This window comes from Tetrao urogallus (assembly GCF_951394365.1).
Source record: "Tetrao urogallus genome assembly, chromosome: 8".
Taxonomy (NCBI): domain Eukaryota; kingdom Metazoa; phylum Chordata; class Aves; order Galliformes; family Phasianidae; genus Tetrao; species Tetrao urogallus.
Window position 1 is genome coordinate 17,970,889 of NC_136821.1, and position 21,415 is coordinate 17,992,303.

Genomic DNA, 21,415 nt, shown 5'->3' on the forward strand with positions numbered 1-21,415 from the left:
ACAGCTTAATTCACTTTTACATTAATAGTAATAATGTTTTTTCCATATAAGCGCTAAAGAATTGGAAGAAATCATGCTGGGGAGAGACACAGTGTCATGTCAGACAAAAAAAGCACATGAATGTGAGTTTGGTGCAGATAAAGGATCAGTGATGTTAGGGTGGCACAGCCCTCCTTCCCACCTGGGTGATTTATCACCTCCTGGCCAATAACGGATATAGCAGAAAAAGTCACAGACAACATTCCAACTGACACTTAAATACAATGACCAGACACAAATCTTAGAGCAGGTTTAAAAATTTGGAAACTAGGCTGCAGAATTTCTATTGGAAGCGAGACACTCCAGCTACGACTGTTGGTATATTTGAACCTTGTGTCAGATACTATCGAGGCTTTAGAAAAGCACATGTTCCAAAGATCCACATTCACCACTGTCCCTGATCCATACGTTTATCCTCAGTTTTCTGTAACTAAGACACACACTTGTTTTGAGAAGTAACTCACAGTGGGTCAGGCAGCTTCACCTGGGGGATCTGCAGCCCCCTAGAACACATCAGACATTTGGCAGCAGATTTATCTCAGCAGTGCTATCAAAAGCGCAGTTTCACAAACGTGTGTGCGTACCCACACAATGATGCAATGCAGCACTCCCAAGAGGAGTAGCCTGCACTGTCTTCTTCCCACTACTCATCCTAACATGTTCTAACAATGCATTTAAATAATATATTTGCTATCAAATTCAAATTACAACAGACTTAATTCAGCTGTAAGTACGTACTCCATTTGCTTGAGGTAACATGTCACCATTGGTCAGAACTACTGAAGTTTGCTTTGATTTATTTTATTATTTTTTTCTGGCAAAATTTCTCCCATACTAGGTTGAGAGAAAATCTAAAATAGAAAGAAGTTGTTAATAAAACATTAAACTATTAAATTAAAAATAAATCTAAAAATAAAATCTTGATGAACCTCAAATTCGTCAAGAAATTAGCTTCACCTATCTGAACGTTTAAATGGAATATGTATAGATACCACTTTGCCTCTTGCAAAGGGAACTTGTATCTTCCTTCCAAGTTTTTCCAATATCTGGAATACTTGGACCTTACACACACACAATCTTCCTCTGTATTACCTTACCATACACCCAGGCAGCAGCACAGTGAAGCCTACAGGAGAGGCAAGTATTGAAATCCTCCATAGATGGCAATCATTTTGTTTTCATAAAAATTATTTGCATCAGTAGAGATTTCTTTCGTGGCCAATACAAAGATTATGATTCCTGCTAGATAAGCAGTTGAAGCCTTCATTTCCACTGTTTGTTATTGATCTGTGCTAGCTGGTGTCACCATGTACGCTTATTTCTCTCCAATGGAACCTTCCAAGGGTTCTCCCCCAGATCTGGGTGCACGGAGCTGAAGTGGTTCGGTTTGTTTTTTTCCCAAGTGCTTTTAAAACCTGTAACAAATTAAGTGCACAGATTCCTTTTATCAAGCATTAGTAATGCTCCATTAGTTTAATTTGTGTTGACATACAAACAGAACCCAGGACTAATTGGAAAAACTCAAGTTCATAGTTGAAAAACACTGTATGTGCACATCAAGAACTAAATATTGAAAAGAAGCCCCAGTTACATACACCTGAAGCACCAGCTACCAGATGGGCTTGGAATTGTTCTCCACACTACAAATAACTGTGCAGGCACTGATCTGTGGCTTTGTTTTGTTCTTAACCATAGCAGTAGCTTTTAAAAATTACAAATGACTGCTGAGGCAAATCAAACCAAGAGAAATTTGTATTACCAAACATGTAAGAACTGCTCTGCAGTCAGTGCAGCCACATCTCAGCCTGCAATGCTGGCAGCCAAACCACAGAACTGAGAGTAACCTCTGAGCCTTCCTTGAAGGGGCAGCTCCAGGAACCAGCAGCTGCAGACCCTATAAGGAGCCCACACAGGAAGTTGTGAGAGGATCCCAAAGATTTCCCAATTAGCAGATTGTCCAAGGAAAAGGAGGGCAAAGGGAAGGAGGGTGCCAGAAGGGCCATGAGGATGCACAGAGGGCTGGAGCACCTCTCCTGCAAAGACAGGCTGATGCAGCTGGGCTTGTTCAGTCAGAAGAGAAAGCTCCGGGGAGACCTCACTGCAACTCCAGTACTTGAAGGGAGCTTATAATTGGGAGGGAGCCTGACTTTTTACACAGTATGACAGGACAAGGGGGAATGGCTTTAAACTAAAAGGAAACATTTAGATTAGATATTAGAAGAAAATTCTTTCCTCAGAAGGCAGTGAGGCCCTGGCACAGCTGCCCAGAGGAGCTGTGGGTGCCCCATCCCTGGAGGTGCTCAAGGCCAGGTTGGATGGGGCCCTGGGCAGCCTGAGCGGGTGGGGAGCAACCAGCCTGCAGCGGGGGGGGGACTGGGTGGGGTGCAAGGTCCTGATCTATGATTCTATGAATATAAGTTAACTTAATATGTGGTTAATACAAGTCTGCTTCGAAGAGAACATAAATGGTGATGACAGCTGAGTGTAGGAAAAAAAAAATCTACAAAAAATCTCATGGGAACATATGAAGTTTCAAAGTTTTAAGGTATAAATCACTTTTCTGTATGTTGCCTTGGCAGTAATTAGCATAATAAATACACAAGGTGTATTTGTAACCCTGGGACACCTGGCATATGCAACAAAATGGAACTTTGGAATTATTAAACAGGCATGATTTCATGTTAGGCTAAATAACATTTTATGCTTCAAATAATCTGAACATCTATTATCAGCTTGTTCTGCTATACTACTTGGAAGTATAGCCCTCATTAACCCAGAACAGTACCAAACATTTTCTCAGTGACAATTTTACAGCAAGTAAAATGTCATCATTAACTTGTAACTCTGAAACTGTACATCTAACCAACTGCATTTTGCTTGTAAATTAGAAAATAAATTAGTTTACTTTCTTGGACCAAGACCGAATTTTTAATTCAGTTTGCAGCAATTTTTTGCATCCAGCAGCTGTCTATATTTTACACTGGCACTGATGTGGTCTGCCACAAGGTCACTGAGTACTCCTGCAAAGGCATTTTTAGGTTTCCGCCATAGAAAAGGAGGAACATTCAGTCAACTCCAGCAATGTCAGCTTTTAACATAAGCTCTCATGTTGCCTACAACAATTTATGTGGCGCATACAAATTTAAAAGCCCCAGCAGACTTTGGGATGGAATAAACACATGTGGACACACTACAAGACCTCACCCACAGTTCCTTGGTTAAAAAAAAAATATCACTGCCTATAAAAAAAGACCCTGCTTGACTACATTGACAGCTAGATGTAATAACAAACAAACAAGGAAAGCATGAAGCATATCTGCACGAACAGTGCCAGACCCCTCCAATACACAGTCTTGTGTCTGTTGTGTCAGACTCAAAGAGTTCTCAACCTCATAAATCCAACAAGGGAACCCCGTTATACAGGTACACAGGTGTGTGATCACAATGTAGTTGTAAGTTGTGGTTATGTACAGAATGCCAAGTTTTCCATCCAAGACTGCAGATTTTTTTTCTTCCCTCCAGACGGATTTCCAAAAAATAAAGGAAAAAAAAAAAAAAAGTAAAAAAAAGAATGCTATCAAGTACCACATAAGTGCAAAAGTTTCCTCAGCCTTTCAATCTTTTGTGAAGCACTGGGTTTACGGATGACTGGCCTGTGCCCGACCTGACAGACAGATTTACAAGGTTAGCACTGAGCCTAATCAGGAACAATCAGCAAACTCTTTCTCTCTGGTGTCATTTTCTGCTTGGATGGCTGTGCTGTGCTATTATAAATAGGAAAAGCTCGCAGCACAAGCAGGGTGGAAGACTTCAGGGAGATTTTAGTAATCACCTTCCATTCAAATCACACCTACTCTCTAATCACGATTGGATTCTTTTTCATTTTATAGCCCCAGGTGTAAACTGAGCAGCTCATAATCAACAGAGATAGGGAGTGAAATTTTAGTCCCACAGAAGCTATTGTAAAATCTTATTAATTCACGGGGCCAAGATTTCAGTAATGGCCTTTCCCTCTGGATTATCTGTTCTAATTTAAGGTGGTTTGCTCCGCCCTCTTCTAACATAGGTCACTCTGAAAGTAGTGCCTCCAATTTATTTCCACGGAAAATGCAACAGCTGCAAAGAGCACAATAACACTATTTGATAGAGAAAATTCCCAGCTACAAAGCATTACTTAAAGAGCCACCACCGCTAGCTCTGTATTTTCGCTAGCAATGAACACGAGCTTGCATGTTTCATTTATGAATATCTGCAACAGCATAGGTGTCCCATTGTGCCAATGCTGAAATGCACCACCCACTGCCTCACTGCGCTCAAATCCACTGTTTGGACAACAGTTCAGCAAGTACTGATGAATGCCAGTGGGTGCAATTCTTTCCACGTGAAGGAATTACATCTGCTGGCCTACACCCTACACCCTTTTCCTGACCTCTACTGCAACAGGAGATGCAGAAGGCATCTATGTGCATGCAGATGGGGGCTCACAGCCCCATGGTACCACAGCAAGGAGGTGGCAGCCAGGGGCTGGGCACTGCTGGAAGCCTTTTGGCCCAGCTCTCTGCCACTGTCATGTTGTGTCTCCAGGCATTCCATTCCAGGCGCCATTCTCCAGTTGGATTTTGTTCTCGACTGATCAGTATCAAAGCACAAAACTGGGCATTATCAAATGATATTCATTTGCCAGAACAAAACAAAACAATTGAACAACAAAGTTGCCTTGGCCTTTAGACGAAGCCATGCGGGTACAGGCTCTAACATGACAGGACATCAGCTTCGGCATTGTATTTTTTTTTTCCCCATATAGAACTGCTTAGAAAGTCAGTTCCCAGGTCTCAGAAATACCAACACAGGCCTCTCCCTTAAACACGCATTTCAATTTAGAACTGCAGTCTATTTTCCAGAACACTGAAAAGCTTCAAAACTGAGAAATATTATTATTTTTTTTGCCCTTTGTGTGTTTTTATATGAAGCACAGAGCCCGCTTCTTCAAAGCTACCAGACACACGCTGGTCATTCTGGTTCATCATTTATAATAGTCATGGTGAGAGCCACAAGCACTACCTTTATGTGAAAAGACCATTATGTCACAAAACAGCCCCAAATTCCTTTATGCTGAGATGCCGTGCCTCAATTACCTTCCAAGGAAACAAAGCCAGATCTATAGGATCTGCAGTGCACATAACCAATTTAGAAAAGCTTTGTGTTCAAAGAAAATCTTAGGAACCCCACCACTCCACAGCGGTATTAGTAGCACCTTTTTCCTTAATTAATCTCATTGTTTCATGGATGAGGGAGAACTAAAGAATCCTTTAGGTTCTTTTCAAAAGGAAAAACAAGTTTTTTATTTGACAAACAGCATATATTTTTTTTAATTCATAAAATTTGTTTTATGGGGGAAAATACAAAATAAAAATGAGATAAATGTATTGTCTACCTATTCCAATTCTATTTCTTACAGCTGCTCTTCTGCATAAACAGATCCACTTGCATAAGTGATTTTGTATACTCCTCTGAGACAGTAAACAAGCCTAGCTTTCACATTTGAAGATTAGATGGCAAAATATCCATGTCCTGAGAAGGACGAGATTGCCTCCCTCTTGGCTTACCCAGTGAAATTAAATATTTCTCCTTCTTGCCATGCACTCTATGTCTCTGTAATTGCTCATTGATCTGCGACTGCCTATATTCTGAACACTACTGGAAGCAAACAGCTTCACAAACAGTTTGGTTCAACATCCCAGAGTTCAGTGACTATGCAAAGCAGCTTGACAAACAGCAACCTAGCAATCAGAAAGCAGCAATTAAACCACATCCTCACACGCGCTGTAAGACTGGGTTTACTCATAGTGAGAAAATGAATATCTAAAATGTCTCAATGCTCAACTAATAAGCCTAGATATTTAATCATTTGGACTACTGTGTAATAAAACAAGCACAACAGACTTGGTTGGAGGTTTTTATAGCTTGAGCTAATCCAGTTGCATAGGGAATGTGAAGATGTGAGCTCCTGTTGCCTTTCCAACTTCTTATTTCAAAGCAATTAACATTCTTAGTGCATGCACATGCATGAGTACGTCACTAGACAGCAGAAAGTCTGCCTGCTTCATGCAGTAGAAAAAACACCATAGCAATTCACTCAATAAAATTATATTGCAATTGATTTGAGAAAAAAGACATCAACTGTTATTGGTTATCAGCAAGGTCTCATTTTCTGCTGCTCTGAAAAACACTGTGTGAGGGAAGCATTTTCTGCTCCCTGCTAAATAAAATCAGCATTTTCAGTGCACTCAATTAGCACTGTTTTAGGTCTGTATCAGTTTCATCATCACAGCTAATTGATTTCAGGCACGGGCCAATCTCACCATCCAACATCATTATGCAGAGGTGGGTGGTGAAAAGGAAAACATATCTCTGATTAAGAAAAGCAGAGGGGGAGGTACATCATTTACAGGCTGCACACGGCATTTGCTCTCGCAGGAAAAGTGTGTGGTTAGAAATATTCTGAAGGAATGACCCACGATCAAATTTTACAAGGCTGCTTTGAAAGCCCCCAGATAGGCTATTTTCAGTTAGTCCAAGCCGGCTGAAGCACACTCAACTTTACGTCAGAAGAGAATGCAGAAGAGAAAAATTCAGATGTGTTTCCTGGCTTATTTACCTGCCACCCTTTGCACCTGATAGGTCAGTCATAAAGTAGAAGTATGCTCTGGGGCAGAGAGGTGTATAGAGGAAATAACAGTAACAAAGTGTTCAATATTTCTAGAAAGCCAAAACAATGATCAAAACTTGCTAGCTGTATCACAGCTTGCATACAGCTCCCTGTATGTGCTGATGGGATAATCTGAGGTCAGCGCTTACCAGAGGAAGGAAAGATGCACTCCTGCTTTCTTTGCCTAGAAGTGAATGTTGCTGTAGCAGGAGTAGCTTTCCTAGCCCACAGCCCACGCTGGAATTCCAGCAGAGAAAAGGCTGGAAATGTCCCTCTTCTCCCACACCTTTATGCAGGCACAAACCTGTCATTCCCCAGACCTGTTTTCATGCCAAGTTGCACGTTTATGTGTGTCCTCTTTAACACTTTGAAAATAAAACAGAGTTGTACTTCCCTGCATCTGTTGACTTTCATCTCAGTGCTACTACTCTGCTAGAACAGAGGGCAAAGCATGCCTCGCTCCACAGACAGACATCAGCCCACAAAGCCTGCCAGGACCCAGCAGCAAGCAGCCCGTGTAATCAGTCCCACAGAAACTTAGAGCCATTTAATTAAGTCCTGTTTTCATGGTCTCAGAGAGCATTAAGCAGCAGCTCACCTGTTCCAGCTTCACCTCATTAATTAGAGACCTCCTCCTCTGAGTGCAGGCAGGTGCCTCAGGCAGCAGCCAGCCCAAGGCTGTCCAGCAATGCTGTAGCACCACATGCACAACTCGTGCCATGCCACAAATGAGAATCACATCCATCTTCCTCATGTATACACAAAGAAGTAAATAGCTGCCGGTTTTCTTTCGCCTTGTTACTCAGACCATGTGGACAGGGTATTCACAAAACTAATTCCTATTAGATTTGGCGTGCACCATACTACACCATCCACTTTTACCATACTTTCTATTACAATCTGCAATGTATTTTTACCTCTCTTTCATCTCCGTGTAGTCGAGGGCAGAAATGAACTTCATTTTTCAAGGCTTTAAAGCTTAAAATGCCATTTCTCTCAGGCCGTTTTGCTTACATTCTATTAACAATACCTTAGCAGCAACAAAAAAAACACATTAAAAAGCTGCAGTAACACAGCTGTGACAAAGAGCACTGCTGCATGAATTTGCTGTCTCACTAAGCCAAGGAAGCTCAGGGAAGCATTTTCATGTTTCTGCTTCAGGCCACAGGTGAGCAACAACTGAAGCTTTATCTGGGTACAGTACTGCTGACTGCTTTGACTAAAGTATTTACATTCCTTCTCATTTATATACCTTCTGCAGTCGCAACCAGCGCGGCCTACCAGCACTTCTGACGGTTGCTGCTCACACTGCAGCACCTTTTCCCTCATGAGGGGCGGCTGGTGAGCAGCACGCCATTCTCCTCAGCTAATGTATTCTGGCTTCATTTATAGACCTGTGAAAAGCTACCCCGAATGTTCATTTGCACGCCTGACAAAGGCAGCTACATACTTTGCAGATGGACTAGTCGATGCTGGTGCAACATTTAGAGGAGCATACGTTAATATACGTAACAAAAAAATAATCACACAGCAAAGGCCCAAACATGACTCCTTCTGGTAGCAGCCACCCAGCCCCAGTGCTGCAGGTAACAAACTGTTCCACTGAGGGGCAGTGCCTTTTGATTTGCTCCCACTTTGATACAAAGGCTGATAGTGAGTAATTAACTGTACTACACTGCAGCCTTCCCCAGTCCCAGTTAGGCAGCCCAGCCCTCAGCCACCTCAGCACAGTACCAGGCCTGTGACAGGGCTGATGTGGAAGAGATGCCGAGCAGATCATCCATAACGCCACAGTAGCATCTCACAGCTAGGGAAAGACACAATTTTTGTTCATGAAAGGCTCGCTTACCATTTGTTGGTTCTCTTCAGCCATTGCAGGCCAGGCTTAACTCAGAGGACTCTTCCACATGCAGCCCCAGCAGCCGCCGCACTGCTAAAACCTGCTCCTGGGCACACAGCTGGTCCTGAGGGCACCAGCCACCTGGGGGGGCCTTAACTGCCCAGCAAGGCCCAGCTGCAGCCATCAGCCCATAGCTGGGCCAGAAGCAGCAGGTCACAGCTCCAGCCCTGCCCTGGGCCCCATTCTGCTCCCTCCCTCTATTCCCTGACACTGACATCCCTCAAGGATAAAAATCTTGTCCCAGAATAATTTACTGTAATATAAGCACTTCAGGAGTTGAAAGTCTTAAAAATGGCTTCAGCAAAGTGCTGTGAGCAGACAGTGTTTCTTCCCTTTCTGCTCCCCCACACAGGGAGCTAAATCCCTTGCACAGGTGCCACTCGTCAGCTAAACAAAAGCAACCAACATTTATAACATCACACAACAGCAGAAATGTCCACAGAGCAAGCAAATTCAACTGTGTTTGTGCAATATGCTTTTATTTTATCCTTTGCAGTCATCTTGGAGTAATCATGTAAACAAGAGGATGGAATGGAATTACAATGAGTACGCAAGTGGCTCTAGAACACCTCAACAATTATGACAAGGCATTATAAATAACTTCTCTTAATAATATATATTTGCTGTTTTCAGTACATTAAAGAGCTGCCATTTATCTAGGATTAGCTAGGAAGTAGTTTAAATTGTAATGTCCAAGGAACTTGTCTCCAGATTGGATAATCTTCCTAAGATTCACTAGCTCCATAACATCTAGACCACAGGTTAAGCATAAGACTACTTGGATCAGAAATGTTTTCTCACAGAGTTTTACTGAATCATTGCAGAAAGCCCTATTATTTTCACTCCATATTGGTATTTTCCAGAATTTCAAGTAAAGCTTCAATTCTGTTCAAGTTTTCATCACCTGTATGAAACCATTCTCTATCGTTCAGGATTAGTCAAATCAGAGATGGACACAATAAGCAGTCTACTTTAACAACAATAGTTTAAAGTAGTTCTAGCTTATAGACTCCTCAAAAAAGCACAATCAAAATTGTCTTAACACCTTTGCTACCGTATAACCCCTCCTCGCTCAGATTGTATGTATAGTACCATATACATGGTACTTCTAGAAAATTGAGATTATTCTAAATTTTAGCAGCCTCAGGCACATACTTAAAACATTAATGTCTTCAAGGCACCTCCCACACCCTTCAAAATCAGTTTGTGGACTGGTTTTTAGACACAATCAAAGCTTACTAATGCCTACTTGACTTGAAGAAAAAAAATTAAAAAAAACCCCTAGAATAGTCAAAGATATACCTGAAACATTTTTAAATAAAGAGAGATTAACTGCAAATAGCATGTAATCAAGTCCAATAGTTTTCTTATTACTAGGATGTGTAATGCATAAATATGAAAAATAAAATTCACAGTCAGTTTTAAAACTAGAATTCAAGTTCAGCTAGTAATTCTCAATTTTTGTATTTATGTTAACTTCTAAATATAACATAAGAGAGGCAGTATTATCATCCACAAGTACAGGAAAATAGTATCACTCAAAACTTTAGGAAAGAAGATATAAAATTCCTTTTGTAACCAATAAATATAGCCACCTGAGTGCATTTCCACAGGCTTTTCACTTAGGGGAAATCCAAATCAACTGCTAAGAGACATTTAGTAGCATTTTGAATGTTAGCAGCAGCGGTGTAGCTGTGGGCTTTGCTCGTTCTGACTTTGTGAATTGCTAGAGAATGAAGCAGAACTCAGTGTTTGGTGCGTTAATTTTCCTTTGCATCTAAGCTGGCTTCTTCGCAATCTCACAACTCGACTTGGGGTCAAGGGACAGACATCAGCTGACACTTAACTGAGCAAACCCAATCAGTTTCACTTCATCAGGAATCTCAGTGCCATCGCAGCCAGAGGCCTGCAAGTACAAACAGAAATATTTAGTGTATCACATTAAAAAGGAGCGTTTGACAGTCCTGGCTTCACAATTTCCCGTTACTACCTAGTGAGCAAATAGATTACTTGAAGGAAATCTCTCAGACTGCTTATTGTATTTTCTGTCAGCATCAGTCAATGCATCCTTCATTTTAGCTAAATCTATATTTAAAAAAAAAAAAAAAAAAAAAAAAAAAAGATGAAAAGGCTGGGAAATGAACAAACAAAACACCTTCCGCAGCTATTCCAAAAGGTCAATTAAAGACCAAAATTCTTTAACTTAAACTTTCCAGAGCCAAATATGCTTTTCATTGGAGCATGCTGTTTTCACTTGTGGAGAGCAAATAACCTACATGTACAGAATCTACCTTTTGCTAGTGTGCTGCAGACACCAAATATCTGAAAAACCCTTATGACCCCAGCAATCCAGTCTGCTTGAAATACCAACCCACTGAAATTTTCGGCACGAAGCTGGAGGAGTTTATGAAGAATAAAACCTAATGGTTGCAGAAGAACATCTTTGTGACTGTATCATCTATTTCTTCAGACTGAACAATTCAGAATCTTCACTAATGTCTGTTGCAGCACAATCTGGCACAAATCTACTTACGTTTAGCAAATATAAGAACAGTAAGAATATAAGAATATCTTGCCTTAAGTCTGCTTTAAGATAACACACACTATGTAGGCAAAACATTTTAATACTTTCATTTTTAAATACAAAATCAGACTACGTAGCTCAGAAAGTACATTTTTTAATTCGTTCTTTACCTATGTGGTAAATAATTTGAAGTAATATCAAGTATGTAATGGCAGATTATGCAAAACTGCCTTTGGACTTTTTGGCAGATCTCCCCCAAGAACAATTGGTTCACTCCATACAAACGCTCTTGACCCTCTTATACCCTCAATTTTTTGCAGCTGAACCTTTTCATAGAATTTGGTCTGTGCGTATCCAATATCAGGACAAACATTCTCAGACAACGCACACAGTGTTCACCCAGTGACATTATCCACTGAATTCTCACAACCAAAAATAACTTTATTTAGTAATTTTGGAAACATTACATCAAGCTACTCCTTTAAATTACCTTTTATTACACTCTCTTCACAGTGTATTTAAGATGCTTTATCCTGGTGAAGTAGCAAGTTGAAGTCTTAAGTCATCACCACTGGTTATAATTAAGATACCTCAATGTTTTATTAATTGGGAATTTACTAAAATTTACTAAATGGAGTTTGAATTTTGTATGTAAACTATCATGATATAAGGAGCTAGTATTATTTTCATCATTCTACACTCTTGCTAGCTGTAAAAATCCTTACATAAAGTGCTAATTATGCTACATAATAATGTTGTTACATTGCATATTGTCAAGATTACTTGTGTATTAAAGCAGCCTCCTTCCCTAAGTGCAGATAGCTGAATCATGCAGAAAAAACTTGATTCTGTGTTAACCAAGACAATAAAGGAGATTCAATATGTTCTGTACAACTGCATCATTTTAAGATCAAAGATGCATTTAAATACACACAAGGAGATCAAACCTTAACAACAGACTCAGACATCTCCCTTAAATTATTGCCAAAATAATAAAGAAGTTCATTATAGACAAATACGGTTAAGACACAGGTTCTTCTTGTTTCCCAGAAGATTGAAATGCTTTGTTGCGTGTACAAAAATACTACACCAGAAAAAGCAATCTGCAAGCAGTGAGATACTAATCAGATTTCTTGTCCACAAATAGTAACTAATCCTAAACTAAAGAACACTTTTCAATTGAATTCTCTGAATGGATATAGGATTAGCCAGATTTAGACTTCGAATTCCCATGAAATATTTACAAGAAAATGTGTTTTAATCAAATTGTATACAAGTGCTCTCAAATCCTGCTAAGAGGTAACAAAAACAAATGACAGTCTTCTTAGGCAGCTCCACTACACAGGAGCAGGTAGAAATTGAACTTGAATTAAATAAATCAAGGGTAAGAATAAATTAAGATACTACTTGTGGTTATGTTCAATTCCCAGGAAGTTAAAAATGTCAGGAAGAGACTTTGATTAAAAGTTAACCTTGGGAACTGTTACCTAGCCAGTAGAACTTACCTTAAGAAGGGAAAGAGACACTGAATTACAACTGACTATTAATTCTGATCTTGGTAAAGCCTAGGAGTATTCTCTCACTGGAATCTGAAATATGTGACACTGACTGCTCCCCAGCATTTAAGTAATAAATCCAGCTGAAACACAGAAATTTCCCAATCTAAATTAGATGGTTGGGTGTTTTTTTTTGTTTTCAACATACACAAACATTAACTGGATACTATGGAATATTAAATGTTGCAGTTTAAAGCCCCTAATTAAAGAGCATGAATTAGAAACAACCCAGACTTCTATATAGACTCTGGTATATCTATGTTTCTAAATAGTCTTCCCGAGATGTCATCAGCTGAATAATAAAGTCATAGTCAGATGTTTAGACTGCAAGAACAGATCATCTGGGAAAAAAAAAAAGACCAGCTTTTAAGCTGTATTTAGATTGTAAGGGCCATTTGAATTACATGTCCCACATCACGATCCCCTCCTAAAAGCAAACAGGTTCTGCTGACTTTACTGGACTGTAGAGGAATAATGAAGCTAAATTATTTAATTGTTAAAACTACTCAAATCTATATTTTAAAAAATGACATGGGAAGAACAATCCTGAATTAACACATTATCATCAGCTAGGTCACTTACTCTAAAAATGGCTTTCTACAGCCCATAAGAAGCAGCTGCTTTTATAAACAAAGCTATGATTCTGGAGACCTACTTACCTAATAGACACTCAGTCTAGTCTTTCACATGTGCCTGAGTCACTCTCAGCAAGGGGTGCTGAAAGCTAATTGGCAAGAGTTTGGTATTTACAGGGCTAATCTTTCAACAGCTTTAGGTATCCATATTTTTCAATTTTATTTTGGAAGACATAGACACAAACACAGCACATCTATTCTGAATTAAGTTTTTGGAATGTTAAGCTATTAATTCATCCATCAGGACAGCATCAAAATCAACCAAAATTGTGATCCACGTTCCAAGGCAAAATTTGCACCTCTAAACAGTCACGGGCACATACCTGTGGTTTGACGTGCTATATAGATAAATTTTTAATTGTGGATTCTCGGTTAAAAGAAAGTTGATGGGAAGAACTAAGGACAAGAGAGCAGTAGAAAGACTGATCTGAATTTAACTGAAATGCTGGCAGGTGTTGATAGAAGTGGAGTTGGAACAATGTGTCCTCAGAACTGATGCGAGTTCCTCCCCCTGCAAAGTTATGGAGCTACATGACTGCACATATCCCTAACGTCCTGTCAAAACTGGTTTTAGGTTCTCTCTCTCACACACAGTAATTTCAATCATCTCATCTATGAACACACTTATTCAACAAAACAGTGAAAATGAGAGAAAACACAAACTGCACTAATGTTACAATAATTAGTTTCTTTCTTCCTCTCAACTTTTTGGACTATTTAAAACCATTTCCCTTGCACAGGTTAAGTTCTTTCGTTGAGGACTACCCACATTCAGTAAGGAAATTACTGCACAAAATAGACTTTGGAACAGGCTCCTCAGGACAGCGGTCACAGCACTGCACCTGCCGCAGCTCAAGAAGTGTTCAGACAAACCTCTCAGAAATATGGTTTGATTTTTGAGTGGTCCTGTGAGGAGCCAGGAGATGGACTTGATGATCCCTGCGGCCGTCCCTTCTAACTCAGGATATTCTATGAATGACGAACAAGCGTTTCTCCTGCTTGCTCTTCCAGCTGTGCAGCACAGCTGCTCAGTGGCATTACTCTGTGCATAAGCAACTCTCTGCAGCTAGAAGTTTTCCTTGCAGAAGAAGTTGACATACTCCCTCATATCTAAGTTTGTATGCAATTGTTCTCTAAGACTCCCCAACTGTTGCAGTTCCTCCTCCACCTTATCAAAGTCAGAAGTTTATTAATTATACATGAATTTAATGAAACTTTGACAACTGCATTGGATGATGGAATCCAACTGGTTAAAAATATACTAGGAGAGAGAAAAGAGAAGGAGAAAGGGCGTATAAATACAGTTGCTTTCACCATCACGTATTCAGAAGAGTTACTGTTCCAGGCAGGAAGCTTTGTTCAAACGTTACAAGCTCAAATCTTTAGGAGTAGTTTCTTACGACGTTTTCTAACTGATATAGAGAAGGTCAGAAAAAGTTTTTCAGTTTTTGCCAAATGGTTGGCACAGCATTCAAAGCTATTTGAGAAAGAATCAACAGGCTACTCTTTAATATGAGAACATTTCTGTTTCTGAAGCTGCATGTACTGTGTGACTCATTACCAACTCTCACTTACCAACTTAAAAGTTAATGTTTTCAAGGCCTTTGGATCATCTACAATCTTCTGTAAGTTAGCAGCAACTGTAAAATAAAGTATGAAGAAAATGATTTACAGAAAATTGCATTCAACATAGCATCAGACCTTGTATTCATGCTGGATTGTCATCTTAACTACACATACATACATACATGCCTGCACATTAGCACTTGAATCATTTAATTACTCCCAGTTGTAGTGTGGATGTCAGCAGTCAGACTGCCATAAACCTGTTTCCTCTCTTTTGCTGTTATTTTATGCCTGTGTGAATTGAGTCAGAGAAAAAAGTCAGACTGAGAACCTAGTGATAGCTAAAACTCAACTACTAATTTTCTGCCTAGTCTACTGCTCAAGATTGCTTAACAACCTGACAAATTCAAGTGCAAGGAAAGTTGCAAGCAAGTAGCAAAGGATAAGCAGAACCACAGCTGTCGAGACTTACACTGCAGTTCTGCCAACAGCCTCGGCCTCCATCAGCGCAGGATTCTAGGATAAGGCTAGGTTCACTTTCTCCTCTATCTTCTGCTTGTTTAATGAGAGAACATTCCTGTTTCTGAAGCTACTTCACCTGGCTGTATGCTTACGCTTCTGACTGTTATCCAGGCCAGTAATAGTACTCATTCAGAACCATAGCAATCTGTTAGAGGGCAGTGAACCAGCAGGAAAAAAAAAAACAAACAAACAAACAAACAAAAAAAAAACAAAAAAAAAAAAAACAGCAAAAATAAGGGTGATTAAAAAAAAAAAGCTGATTTTTAAACTGCTCTCTCAGTGAGCTTGATCAAGATTGGCAATACAACAGCAGTAAACACTAATTAGATATAGAGATCAAGAGAACAGAAAAGGAGGGAGAAAAGTAAACTCTTTTTGTATGAAAGCACCTAACACCCATTTTAAATTGCAATGTTAATTCTTATGGTTGTGATTTTTATTTTTTATATGCAATGTTATTAACATATATCTTCATCAAAAAATTTGGTTGCCTGTTGGTTTGCTAAACTTGTTCCCCATCTTCATGCTAGATCCTGAGCTGAGGATCTGACTGGAGTGCCTCTGTTAAAAAGTCACTAATAAGGACAAGACATCATTAACCAGACATCAACATAAGAAAAAGGCTCCATGCTTTGCAGAGCTACTGAGACAAGAAATAAACAACTTAAGTAGAAGATTTCTTAGTACACTGAATAGGTAAGTATCATAAGATAGATGTTCTCTGTAAATAATATTTGCCACAGATTTTGTAAGGTGGAAAATAAGACTGTGGCAAAGCTACTTGCGAGTTGAAAGCACTACTGCCACACCAAGATATATAGCATGCATCAAATTCAGGTTCCTACCTCCTGCACTGGTTTTAATGCCACAGAGACAGTTTTCACTTTAGTGCCTGGTAGTGTATAATTCACTGCACATAGCAGAATGGAATTTGGCCTCACGTAGGGAAATATAGTATTTGGCTAGGGAATTTACAAAGGTGAACAAATATGCCAACATAAGCTCTGTCACCAACAAATGCAAACCAAAATTTTGGGGGTCTCATTTTCTCTTTATCATTGAGATGGCCCAGAGTACTGTTTGTAGACGTGTACAAATTCAACTGAAGATGAAAAGATGTTTGAAACTAAAAACAAACCTTAAGAAATAAGCACAAAGTACATTCTGTACGGAACACTTCTTGGAAAGAACAAATAATTAACTTTCACAGTTAAATGAACTCAACAATAGTCGTTACAATAGAAAGTCTTGCCAATTTTAAAGCTTCGTTATTCATAATCTTCTTTATTCTACTCATTATAAGTGGTTTTTATTTTAATCACACAATTCACTTACACAATCAGCAAGTCATTTTTTATTGCAGTACCTCCTACCTAGCGAAACACATGCAAATACAGATAATGCTTTTTACTACAATTAATATTTAAGAATCTACACAAGAATCTCACAAAAAATTGTGCTGATAGTTCCTGAAAATACGATACAATATCTTAAAGCTTGTATGTCTTCAAAATCTATTAAATAAGATCACACATTCAAGAGCAGTTCTATCTTACCCAAGGCCTCACAAAACATTTCTTTAAAATAAAGAAAGAAAAGCCAGCTTTTGTTAGCTGGCTTCACCAAAATAGAGATACAGAGCTACAGACTGTGGTAAGGTCTTGGATCTCTCAGGTCCAAAGATTTCTAGCTTCACCTATTACAAAATGATGAGCTTCAAATGGGCGCTTGCCTTAAAGAGGAGCAGCTGTTCTCTTAATATTACCCAGCTGCAGGACAACTATGGCAAGTCAGCATGCTGCCTGGCTGCTGCACCTGAATGCAAGAACTGCCACCTGCCTTTAGGCAAAGTTACTGTTCCTACATTCGCACGTATTGCCCAGTTTATCAGCAAGTGTTTTAATAAACTATTGCACAGGGGACATATGCACTGAGGTCTTCACAGGTAGCATCAAAATCTTAAAAAGCTTAATGCCTTCCTGCTGATTCTTCATCAAGAAGAAATTCAAATCTTCAAAGCAAAAATTGCATAAGATAAACTATAAACAATAAATGTAAATACTTAATGTAAATGTATAGAAAATAGTTAATTCTATTTACTTATCTTTATTAAAATCCATAGCAAAAAGAAGTGATATTTATGTGGGTGACGTTCTTGAAGAAAAACTGCTTTCCAAAGAACAGTGCTCATTTAAAGTCTACAGTTTTCTGTGTTTGTCTCAACTTTCAATACGAACGCAAGCCAAAACCTTTTACATATAAAAAGCTGGAAAAGCATCACATGGAAGAATATGAAATACCCTTTATTTTTGTTTCTCTGATAGGCCACAATTAGAATGGGATGTGTTTAATCAAACAGGAGAATTTTAAGAGTGATGCCAGATGTTTTCAGGCCACACTTGAAAAAGATAAAGACCTGCACTGAGTCCATAATATTAGAATAAAAATTCACATAAAAACGGGAACACCTGCACTCTCCCAAAGAGATATCTTTTCAATTTCAATTATATAAATTCAGCATTGTTCAAGTAAAACAAGTGTTTCACTAGTGACTTTTGGTATTGTTATGTATTTTCTGGCTTTTCTAGAATAGCAAGAAAAATAAATTTGCCAGAATATTGTAATCAGTACCATTCTATCAAGCCACAACGAATGGAAAAAAAAAAAAAAAAAAAAAAAAACCAACCCTGTCTCCTGCAATATCTGAAAATCCAAGTCAGTATCAACCATGAATGAAACATGCATGATTACCTAGCAAAACCACATAGTCTTGTTGATAGCTTGTTCTTTTTCCTAACTCCCTGCCTTCTTCTGGGCAGTGCTAGGTGTCTTGTCCTTAGCAAGAACAAGGCCACCCAACAGTCTAAATTTGGATACATAAGTCTGCATTTCAGGAAACTAAAAATAAGGTGTTTTTTTTGTTTTTTTTGTTTTTTTTTAAGAGATAATGATGATTCTTTGCACCTTAGTGTAAGCCAACTGTTTTAGGTACTTCAGTAAGTAGAGGCATGCCCAATGCTTAACAGCTTAAAGATGTTGACTCAACTAATAGCTGGAATCTTTCAGTGCCTGATGTAAATAGCTACAAAGAAATAGCAGTAATGCCAAAACTGCAGGTGGCCGTGGCATCTTTAGTTATTTTCTTCTAGAAATAGAGCCTGAAGCACAGGCAGCAGGAGCCATCCAAGCAGCTGAAAATCCTTCCTGACAACCAGCTTGCAGCTTCCAGCTTCCAATTACTTGCCCAGAAAGTTTGAGATGCCATCTTCACTACAAAGGTGACATTCTCAAGGTTACAAAAATGAAAGTTAACACACTCCAGAGTGGAATACTCAGCCAACTTTAAATGAAATTATTTATTGCATTTAATACTATTATTACATATTTATTTCCAGAAGTTTAGGACTGTTATTAAACCTATGCAATTTGGATGATGAAGCATGCCGTGTCTTGGCAGATACCTGGAAATTCCTATCAGATACGCTCACAACAATAAACAATGTTCCTACATACAAGCTGCTGCTACTGTTCAGCCCTGTTCAAAATTACTGGCTGCATCAAGAAAGAAAGAAAACTCTCTCTTAAGCAGTACTGCTCTTAAGCGGCCACAGCTACTGAATTTGGTCTCTTTTCATTGAGGAAATTGATTTACTACGTTGACTCACTAACCCTCCCAGTGAGGTTACATAAAAAGTTCTCATATTCCTTAGATATGAAAAAAATGAGCCTAAAGTTACTAAACGCAGATGAATCCAGTCACATCTGCAAATGCTATTGAAATCCTAAGGGAAAAAAGAGAAAAGTAACCATCTCTCTCACTCTCTCTCTACCTCTCTTTCTCCATGCCCTCAACAATTTTCTTTGTTTTTCAACTTAGTGAACAAAGTCACTAAGTTTAATAAATTTAATACAGTAATGCTCTCTTTCATCAGATGAGAACAGGTTTACCTTAGGAGTTTTTATGGAGGACTGTGGCACTGAGGAGGGAGGAATCATTCTCTCCACTGATGCTTAAGCTGTTTGAAAAGCAGGGACATTTTAAAACACATCTCTGGATTCTACTTTACGCCTCATCTCTAAGATAAGTTTAACTGCAGTTTAAATTGACAAAGCAATTTTCATTGAAGTACTCTGAAGTCATGCCTTGGATAGTGTACTTCTGAAATTCATAGCAGATCACTGTAGTCTGCAATCAGCATTAACTGATAATTTGAAAAACTTGTTGGGAATTCGCTGCTTCCATGGGGCCTGAATATGCTAGATCCAACATTTTATTTTGCAGAGTGTATTCTCAAGACGTTTTGGCCATGCTACTATACAAGTCAGAAGAAACACGGACAAGATAACTGCACAACAGAATCAAGCAGTGATGGAAGAACCTTTGCCAGCAAAACCTGCAAGTAAATAGAGCACATTTCAAATCACGTCTTGGAGCAAATACCCTCTTCAAATGTTAGAAGCAGTTAGCAGAATAGACTTTTGTTGTTTACAGCAATAAATGAGGTGCTGTTCAGCTTGCTTCGGAAGGCTTCTGAAGGACATACAATCAACCCCTGCACCACAAATCATTCCAGGTTCTCTTGCAGGCTTTGTTCAGAGACAAATGGTTGAGTCACTCTATCAGAGTAAGTGTCTGCACTTGTGGAGCATACAGTAGGATAAAAAGGTCAAAACCAGCATATAAATACACACAACACAGACAGCTAATTGCAGATATAATAAATAAAAACCCCTCATAGTCAGTGTCCTCTAGCACGTACATTTATTTAGCATATACTACAAGACAGTCTCTACTGTATATTTTCAGCTGACATAAGTGATAATTTTTAAATAAGTGATCAATAGAAGCCAACGTAACAGAAAAAAATCTTCAAGATCACAAAAAATTATCCATAACAGACTGAGCATACATGGGGCAGTCTCAAATAGCTGTTTCTCTAATGTGACAGGAGCCTGCCTAGTCATTTAGAATTCTTAACACAGCATGAAATCTAATGGCTTCAGAATAGGGAAAATTTCTGAAAAAGTTAAAATTAATGAGACAGTAAATAAAGCTATATGAATAGAGTACAACCATTTCCTGTACAATGCCAGTGCAGCCAAATGAGCCAGGGCCATCTGGCATAAACACAGACACAAGCAGCATCCAGTATCTGAGACAATATTTCTGTGATGCTCTCAAAACAATAATGATTTGCATACTCTTCCACTTGATGAAAAATGGATGGAGAACTTCTGACACTAGTTTGACAGTTTGGAGAGCTATTACACATATATTCAGATACAAGGAAAAGCAAACATTCAGGTACAAAATTACTGACGCTAAAAAAAAAAAAAAAACTGAGAAAAAATGTGTTTAATAAAAGAAAATCGTCTATATGTAGTCTAAAATGCAGTCTGTAAGAAATAGCAAGAAGCAGCCACCTTCAGCTGCTCCCTACTTCATCCAAATGTACTGCTGTTAGAAAGGCCAAACTCAAAGCACCACAGATTTATTGGCTCTCCCCGATTGTTCCAAATATTACCTCTCCCCCAGATGCAGGGGTTTATTTTGCAATTCCCATCTGATACATGAGTTCTACTCAATAACTGCCTTGGGAGTCTACCGATTTGAGGATTAATGTTGTATCTTCCTGTGCAGGTCTCGAGAAGCAGGAAGTCTGAGTGACAAATTAGAGCTTTTCTCCAAAGAGCTGAATTTATGATGCATACTCATGAGGCAGTTTCACTTATTGCAAGACATCCATTGCAATCTAAATACTCATTTGTATTTCACACTACACAGTGATTTTCATGCATTTGCAAGATCAGAACCAAATAAAAACCAAGCTTTGAAACCTAGCAAGCATTGGATTATAGTATATTATGCAAACAATTGTAGCAGTCAACCTTTATAGCTTTTTGGTAATGATTCCTCCAGATCTCTTGGTTATTACTATCTAGTGTTTTTCAGTAGCTCACAAA

The 21,415-nt window shown here is 38.9% G+C and overlaps 1 protein-coding gene across 1 annotated transcript in view; it reads right to left on the reverse strand.

Annotated features, from left to right (window-relative positions):
• Positions 1–10,479: 10,479 nt before the first annotated feature.
• The window catches only part of STK39 (serine/threonine kinase 39), a gene marked incomplete at its 3' end in the record, with an annotated part of 86,270 nt that continues 75,334 nt past the window's right edge, over positions 10,480–21,415 (reverse strand). The window contains exons 16-17 of the mRNA XM_079539193.1: positions 14,939–15,003; positions 10,480–10,554 (exon numbers count right to left, since the gene is read on the reverse strand). Of these exons, the coding sequence (XP_079395319.1) occupies positions 10,480–10,554; positions 14,939–15,003 (140 nt within the window). The remainder of the gene's footprint in view (positions 10,555–14,938; positions 15,004–21,415) is intronic.